This window comes from Ostrea edulis, chromosome 2 (genome assembly GCF_947568905.1).
Source record: "Ostrea edulis chromosome 2, xbOstEdul1.1, whole genome shotgun sequence".
NCBI classification, from domain to species: Eukaryota; Metazoa; Mollusca; class Bivalvia; order Ostreida; family Ostreidae; genus Ostrea; species Ostrea edulis.
In genome coordinates, this window is record NC_079165.1 from 95425080 (window position 1) to 95434047 (window position 8968).

At 34.5% G+C, this 8968-nt stretch overlaps 1 protein-coding gene and 1 long non-coding RNA gene across 2 annotated transcripts in view; one reads left to right on the plus strand and one right to left on the minus strand.

Moving 5' to 3' along the window:
* LOC125680397 (cytochrome b-c1 complex subunit 8-like) overlaps positions 1 to 2655 on the plus strand; it is a 2818-nt gene extending 163 nt beyond the window's left edge. Inside the window, exons 2-3 of the mRNA XM_048919955.2 lie at positions 1866 to 2019; positions 2461 to 2655. Coding sequence (XP_048775912.1) covers positions 1866 to 2019; positions 2461 to 2579 — 273 coding nt within the window. The 3' untranslated portion in view covers positions 2580 to 2655. The remainder of the gene's footprint in view (positions 1 to 1865; positions 2020 to 2460) is intronic.
* Positions 2656 to 3841: 1186 nt separating this feature from the next.
* On the minus strand, positions 3842 to 8142 carry LOC125682202 (uncharacterized). The gene is made up of 2 exons (XR_007372479.2): positions 7116 to 8142; positions 3842 to 6629 (listed from the first exon to the last, which is right to left on the minus strand). It is a non-coding gene; the product is annotated as an uncharacterized LOC125682202 (long non-coding RNA).
* Positions 8143 to 8968: the final 826 nt, after the last annotated feature.

The window sequence follows — 8968 nt, forward strand, 5'->3', positions numbered from 1 at the left end:
ATATCACATTAACTATATGATTAATATTTTGTTTGATAAAGTCTTTGTTTTGGACAGTAATCGAGAAAACTTAGATAGTTTGAATTTTCTCTGTTTTAACTGTTTACGTAAATACCAAAATTTGGTATTGTTCTGAAATATTTTGACTTATGTGGTCGTAAAATTTCCAAGAGGAAGAGTATACTTTTCACAAAGTTTTATAGTGGGTCTTACCATTTATTTGAATTTGAGAACTTTGGGTCTAGTCTCCTGACTTAGAAACTCGGGTATCTGAATTTTAATCAATAGATAGAAAGAAATATATATATTACACCCTGGTGTATTTATATATAGTTATAGTTTTTCCCCTATTTATATCTAGATACTGATTAAAATTCAGATACCTGTGGTAGAAGATGTTGGATCTGGAGACGTTTTATACTTCGATACCTCTTTTACAGTATAAAGGCTAGGCCTGTAATTCCTGCTCATATCTTCTTGTATGCATGGGTATGGTCATAATTCCAGCACTTGTCAAGTTTGGTTAATTCAAGTCCTTCGCACCCATGACCTAGTCAGGTAGACTGTTCCAATCGTTGATGACTCTTCTTGTGAATTAGTACTTTCTAACATTCAGGTGACTGTGTCTTTTTAACAACTTCATACTTTGCCCTCTGGTTCTGTTTGTATTGGACATTGGCAGCAGCTTCTCTCTGTCGACACGATCTTTGCCAGTCAAGATCGTGTACACTTGAATCATATCGCCCAGATTTCTTCTGTAGTATAGGGATGGTAGCTTAAGATGTTGCAGGCTTTCCTCATAGGGAAGATTCTTGATGTCGTTGCATAGCTTTGTTGCTCGTCTCTATACCTTTTCTAACTTGCAGATATCACCTGCAAATTGCTGTATCTAAGGTGCATTGCCGTACTCAATTGTTGGACGAACCATTAATGTGTACAATTTTTTGATGACTGTGCTGGTGAATTTAGCGAACGTCCTTTTGATGACCCCCAATACTCTGTTGGCTTTCCCTATAGCGTTGTTGCCATGTTGATGAGACGACAGTTTGTCAACCAATACAGCAAGATCTTTTTCCCTCTCTGTTGTTTCCCATCCTCTCTGCTGTCCGTCATTGTCTTTCATGCTGTGAGAATGGTTCAGTTATTCCGCCCAAGGTGCATCACGCTACATTTGCTTGTGTTGAACTTGAGTTGCCACTTGTCTGCCCATTCTGACAACCTTTCAATGTATTCTTGTCCTTTCATTATCATTATTGGGTCTCTTGAAGTAGGAGACCATCTATTAATTGATTTTCTTGTGGTTTTCTGAATCTTGGACTGTTCAATGTTGGAATATACATTTAAAGGATACATGCACGTTTTCTTTGGGACTAATAATTTGAATAATGTATCATAAGAAACAAATAAATGATTAGACTAGCATTTGCCAATTGTCAAGATTTGATACTTGTGTACCTACATGTAGTTATGTCTAAAATCACAAAAAAATGTTTAAAACTTTTGACTTATTTAAGCATAATAATAAATCATACATAAATTCTGTTCCTTAGTCGTATGAGCATTTTGATAATATGTTTATTGCACTGCTTTAATCACAAAATATCTTGGCAGTTTTCAGCCCAGTCTGATTAAAATCGAACCTTCACTAGCTCTTGTTTATTTTGATTGTCGCATTGTATTCATTATAGTTTCCTTTTATATTGACACTCAAATTTCCATTGGTTGCACACATTTGTTGTGAGACCGGGCTTCATCATAACTGGGCTGCTTAGTGAATTCTGTCATTTTAGAAGCAAGTACTTGTACAACAGTTATAAAAGGTACTTTCTCTTTTTAAATATGTTGTACTGTGCATCTTATTTCAGATGGGTGTTCATTTCCATAACTTGAGAACCTCTGGGGCAGGTTATGTCGAGTACAACCTGTCTCCATTTGAACAGAGAGCCTTTGGAGGAATGATCAAGAATGGAATCCCAAATGCAGCTGCAAGATTTGGACGTAAATTCCATCTTCTTATCCGTAAGTGGTTCAAAATCAAATTTCATGCTTTTCATGAATGAAAAAAAAGACATTGTATTAATGATACTTAGTTGACTTTTGTTCGTTTGATCAATGATGTACGGTTTTACCTACAAGTTAGGTACAGTATGCCTATGGTTAAAACCAATTGAAAGTAAATTTTATTCATATTTCATGTATAGTGATGAATCCTAAGTAAATCTTATCTATATTTCATGTATAGTGATAAATCCTCACATTGATTAACTAAAACAAAATTGTGGACATTTTACTGTATGATACAGATGTTTATTATATCTCATCATATAAATTCATGCATGAAAATCAAATAAAAGATTCATTAAGGTAGTCAGTAGGTTTTTTGGGGAAACACATTTTCTATTTATTTATTAATGAAATCTGCTGCTAATAATGAAAATGCTGCTAATATTTTTTTTTCAGCTTTCTATGCATACTACAAGTACCAGGAATATTGTTTCAATGACACTGCAGCAGGCCACAGGAAGAGGAACATGCCAGAATACGAAGAATACTTTGCCAGTTTAAAGGAAGACAAATAGAGATGTTAACACTGAGTTTATCAAATTGTTCTGAAATGAATACCTGTCCATGTTTCAATAGATGATATCTAATGTGTATTTTGTTTGCTTGAGTCTTATCTCTAAACATCCTAAGGATGTGCTTTACGCTGCACAAGAGATTTAAGGAACTAAAATATTTTTTAAACTGGATTGTTGACAATTTTAATCAATTCAGTAAACTCAACACTTTGATGCAATAAATTTATATACTTTCATAGACGGGTTATTTTGTGGTACAGTGCACTGCATGTGTCCGTCTGTCTGCCCCTTTGTGGGCCATATAAAAACAGAAAAAGGCTAGGATAATCAAACTTGGTACAAATTTTACCAAATGATTAGAGGAGGAAGCCTATTGTTTTTCAAGGTCAACTTGTATGAGTAATTTTATACGAAATGGGATAGTAATAGTACAGGCTAGTATAACTAAACTGAAAATATATATGCAACATAGATGAGTGGTACAATGGTATGGTGCTGTGTAATGATGATTACAGAATATAATGTCAACACAGTTGTCTCCCATTACCGCTGCCATGTAAAGTCATGCATTTACTTTGAAGGTCATTTACTCAATTATGACCGTGTCAAAACAATATACACATGACTTGTGTGCAATGCATACCAGGGGCGAATCCAGGAATTGCGGTTAGGGGGGCACAACTTTATGAATCGGGGGTATGGGGGCTGTCTTGAGACCCCCAGTGGGTCCAGGGCAAAGCCCTGGTGGGGATCCAGATGGGGGTTTACAAATTTTATAAGGCTTGAAATATCTATGTGGTAATTTTTATTATTTTTGATAAGGTGAAATTAATAAAATGACACAAATTTTAAGGGTTTTGGAAGAAAGGTAAATTCTCCCAATAAAAATAATTCAGTAAATTAAAAGATTTTGTCATTTATTCCTCCGAGAGTGGAAGAAATTATTGCTTATTTTATCGTTTACATTTTTTTAAACGAGACCACGATTTACTTTAAATTTGAAAATGTTAGGGGGGCACCGGATGCTTTCTAGAAAATTCTCTCTCTCTATATATATATATATATATATGTACATAATTATATATATCATTAATTCAATTGATGTACGCAATAGAGAGAGAGCAACTACATAATTAGATATACCTTCAATTCACCATATCCACAACTGAACTGATCTTATTAATAAATTGCTGCTCTCTTAAAAGAATTGACGCCCCATTTGTACTGGCCACCGTCCATAATAAATAGAAACAAATCGTCTATGCGTATGCCTGGAAAATTTATTCTTAAGTCAATGATTGGCATCATGTGACTTCCTCAACTTCATACGATATACTGTAATAAAACAAAACAATAATTGTAAACAGTGAATTGATACTGACAACACATATGATCATGTATAATAATAATTCAAACTATCCAAAAACTGAGTTCAATACAGAAAATTGCTGTTTATAACAGACTGCACCAAACAAATAGTACTCTGATATAAATTACAATAAATATAAAGAGCATCTGTATTGCACAACAAAACAGAGTTATTGCCCCTGAAGTTACAAAAAGTTTGAGTGCAACTAGTTTTCACCTTATGAGCAAAAATAATCTACACATGGTCTTACTATATGTCATATATATCTTAATACCGAGCGAAGCTCGGACGGGCCGAAGGCCCGTCCGCGAAGCAAGGCTCTAAAGGTAACACGTATGTAAAAGAAAAAAGTCAAAATCAGCAAAAGAAAAAGAGATCATCTCTATATACGTTCACTGAAATTTTCGTGATCCATATGGGCGCCGCCATTTATTTTTTCATTACCTGTTTCAACAGTTATTCGTGTTTTATTTTGAATGCCAATAATAGAAGACTCTAACGTGCAATTCGTAATTTAAACACTCATTTTGTTCAAAGTGAATAGTATAATTATCATTGTAACAGGTTTTAGCAAATAAATACATATAAAACCGTAATACGACTAAATAGATGAACGAGTTCATGAGTTTCTTTAAATAAGAAGATACGATAAAATTATGGTTACTTTTTAACCATTTTGAATTTATTGGTTAATTTTGTTTGGTTTTAACGGCCTTTTTCGTTGCATACGGAATGTATTATTGTTGTTTATAATTGTTTGCTTTGAAAAAGAGAAAAAAGTCGAGGTTAAATGTGACGTCACAATGCACAGTTTACGTCGCCTTGCGTTTTATTTGCCGCGTTCAACGAATAGGCGGATCATGTGAAACTGTTGTCCCCATATAAACTCCTTTAATATTGAGATGTTACTGGGTGTTTAGCGCAAGGAAATTTCATTCAAAATATATATTTATAAAAGAATCATAATCTACCGTACTTAACGGAATTATGATTACCACTCGGGACACGGAGTTACGTACATGCTTCGCTCGGCCCAACGGTCACACCGTATACATATTACTAACATTGAATTATATTGCACAATACTGTAATTCTGTAAACACAGTTTGCATAAATATTCGGGACATGAACTACATACACATGTGTTTACTCGGAGAACATGCTTTATAGAGGGCGAAGCCCTCTCACGGCCCGAAGGGCCGTGAGAGCGGAGCTCTCCCTATAGGTAACACGTATATACATGTTTAAAACGAAAATATAGGAAAATAATGAAAAATTAAACCATACCTATGGAACTTGAAAAGTTTGGTACTAATGGCGTCGATTCGAATATTAGCGCGTGGACATGTATTCCTCCATTTTGAATCTCGTCTACCCTAGTTTACGTCGTTCTGAGATGTTACACATAAAATCCGTAAAAGCATGTAAATCTTATTTTCTTAATCATATATAATCACTCCACGATTAACGCCATGTTTTTTGTTGTGGTTCAAACACTTTGTTTGTAACTTTGCTAAATAACGACGCTGAATATGACGTCACAATGTACTGTTTACATCAATTGCGTTATATTTCCCGCGTTCAATATATAGGCGGATCAAATGTCCAAAATTAGGATGCTTTGATACAGCTCCGTCCGCGTGCTAACTTCGAGTTGTTTTTGTCCTGTTTTGGATATAGATACTAATGTCAAAACTTTTTTGCTTCGCCCTCAAACACGGTCACGCCGTAAAACATATTACACTATCAATTCAAATACACATTTTCAAATAAATCTATGGAATGTGCTAATGTTCATCATTGTCTTACCAAATAAGTAGTTTCTCTAGGAAACGGCAGTTCAGTACAATGTCCAGTGAAACAGGAACATAATACTCACATTCTTCGCAGCGCGCTTGTGCATACACAAAAAATATATGTGCCCTAAAAACTATGACGTAGCACGCGGATAACGTGTACAAATTGGCGCAAAAATTTAAATGTAGAAATTGGCTGCTACACCATTAATTCCTTATACAACAGACTTTTAAATGATTACATAAAATAACATCAATGGAATTAAAATGATCATTAAATCATTTATACGAACTTCAAATGTAATTTTGCGAGCAATAATGCGCATCAAATCAATTATTGCTCTCATCAATGGCGTCTGATCGATTTCAGCCAAACTATCATCAGTACTTCCTGAAGTTTCCAAGATTTCAGATGTTTCATCATCAAGCACTGTTGCGGACTCCGGTACCTCTGGCTCTGTGGCTGGTACTGGATTGGCATACGAATGTTCGGCATGTACCACTAGTGACTCAATCCGTATAGAATCTGCTTTCAAGGGTGTCCTAGAGGGAATCGTTAACTGTTGTCTATATAGAACTCGACGGGTTGGTTTCTTTGCTATCGTCCAGTTGAATACAGAGGGAATACTGTCCTTTTTCAACTTCCTTAATTTTGTGTAAGGAGTTGCTGGTGCATAAGCATTCTTTTCAAAATGCAATGAACAAACTCGAGTTCCCTTGGTTATTTTAAATTCTGGACCAATGTCTCTTCTTATTGCAATCAACCATTTTTTGGAACGTTCCTTATCCTTGGGGAATACATGAAATAACAAACCCTTGCAAGACTCCTGTCTTCTGTCACTTGTGCACTGGGGGACACAACAGTGATGAGGCATGTTGTATGACCTAGAAAAATGGAAATAAGAATAATCTTTATTAAGTAATATGTGGGATGTTTGATTAGTCTACTGGCAGACATAAAATTTAAGAGATTTACATGTAGCTGGGCATGATGTAAAATCATTTGTTTTCATTTTAAAATTGTTGAAGTAAGAACATTCACACCTGACGCTTAGTTACAAAACCGCCGGTCGCCATTTTGAATGACTCGAATGTTATTACCTGTTATTTACCTGAGGGAAAAATATCCTGAAATATTCCAAGTTTCCAGCTTTTATCGCCTTAATTTCACATTACAATCTATGAATTGGCCATCCGACAAATAAATACAATAAAGTTGCGAACAAAATCGATTGTTTGCGTTGTACAGACCGCCGATCAGGTTCCCAAGTTCCACCTGAGTTAACCTCTTACCTTGGCGTAAAACGCTGGTTAAATAAATATTCATAGCAACGTATCCAGTAAAATCAGTAGAAAACAGGTTAAACTTACCATATATGTGCAATCTGTAGTTATTTCAGATCAAGGATCGCCAGATTTTATTCGCAAACGTAAAAAAAAAATATCAAAGAACCAGAGCCACGAATAGCCAAAAATGGCCCTTAGTCAGAACATGATATTATTCTCGGGGACAGAAGCCAAGAATATCTATTCTTCAAATATGTTATCTTTTTTCCGATATCTTTTCATTTTTTTTTTAGTTATTGACGTTCAAAGTACCCATTGTTTTGGCCAGATTGTTATTGACGTCGCAATTTTGCAACGTAACGTTAGAATTTTACAACGTTTCATGTACATTTACGTGAAAGTTCTCTAGGTATAAAAGTGAAACAAAAACACTATTCAGTGCAATTTAATTATAATATTGTAAATATTTAAATCTGTCTATGTTAATTCTATATTAAAACACACCTATATATAGTATACTCGTACATCTCTTTCTCCTCTCTCTGTTTGTCTCCTTTCCTCTCTTTATATTTTTTAATTTTTATTTATATGCAACCATTCAACAGTTTTAAAGTAATATTAATTCAGTACCTCTTTACTTACCTTGTTATTTAAGTATGACATGAAGATAAACCCAATCCCAATATTTGAACTGTATAACCATTTATTGCATATACCGATAGTTTTCGGGTGGGGGGGGGGGATCTTAAAATGTACACGAAAACATGGTGGATGCAACCGTTGACTTACGAATAAGATCTATTGACCTATGTATGTGCGTTTCAATATTACATGTTGTTTATGTTGCATATTGATCACTTCTTTTAACAATCTTTTATAAATTTGCGGATTCTTATTTTTATTATTTGCTTGGGGGTGTTATTATTATCCCGCATGTACATGTAAACACGCCGAAAACAGTAACAGCCAGGCTTCGGACAGCGGCGTTATTTCAGACGCACGTTGCTACATGTACAACTTTGGACAGTGAGTAAACATTTTAATCCTATGTTTCACACGTTCATTTTGTGTTTTGCTATATAGGAAGTTACGTTTATGATGTGTGTGTGTGTGGTGTGTGTGTGTGTGTGTGGGGGGGGGGGGGGGGGGGGCTGTTACAAAAGTAGCCGTACATATACAGAATAACACATAAACATTTAGTTTAACCATATGGAGATAATTTATTTTACATTAGGCTAAGAAAATGTTCACGTGAACTCATCATCAGGTAGAATATGTTCCATTGATTTAATTTCATTAGTTTCCTATCCGGATCATTTATTACAATAATATCTAGACCTATGTGTATTTCAAAATGCCTTAATTATTGCCATTAACTCCATAACATCTATGAAACGAATTCATTAATTAAAAAATCTTATTCTGATACTGCTACATATAATAGAACCAAACCCCCTCCTTGCATATATATGGTAAGTGTGCAAACAAAATTAAGCGGATGTTATTTTCACATAAATAGAAACAAGAATTTTATCAATCAAGGGGTGAATTAACACATCTGTAGTTTGGCATCCACCATAAAATTTGCTTATTTTAACACTTTCACATTTCTTCCTGTCATTAGGTTTAGTTCATATCTTACATAAAATGCATGAGGGAAACCTTTTTCCGTTATCAGACACTTCCTCCATGTTACAAACACTCAAACTAAATTAAGTAAGACAGCGTGGTTTAATAATGTGTTCAGTTCTTCCTTCTATAATGCTTAGTAATATTTTACTTAATTATGTAGGATAATATTTTAAAAAAATAAATACATCAACTTTTACTTGGTCTAAACAATGGCTGTTAAATTTTAATCCTTCGAAAACAAAAGCCGTCTTGTTTTGTACAAAGAAAAATACATGTTTACCTTGTCTACATTTTCAAAATTGCAA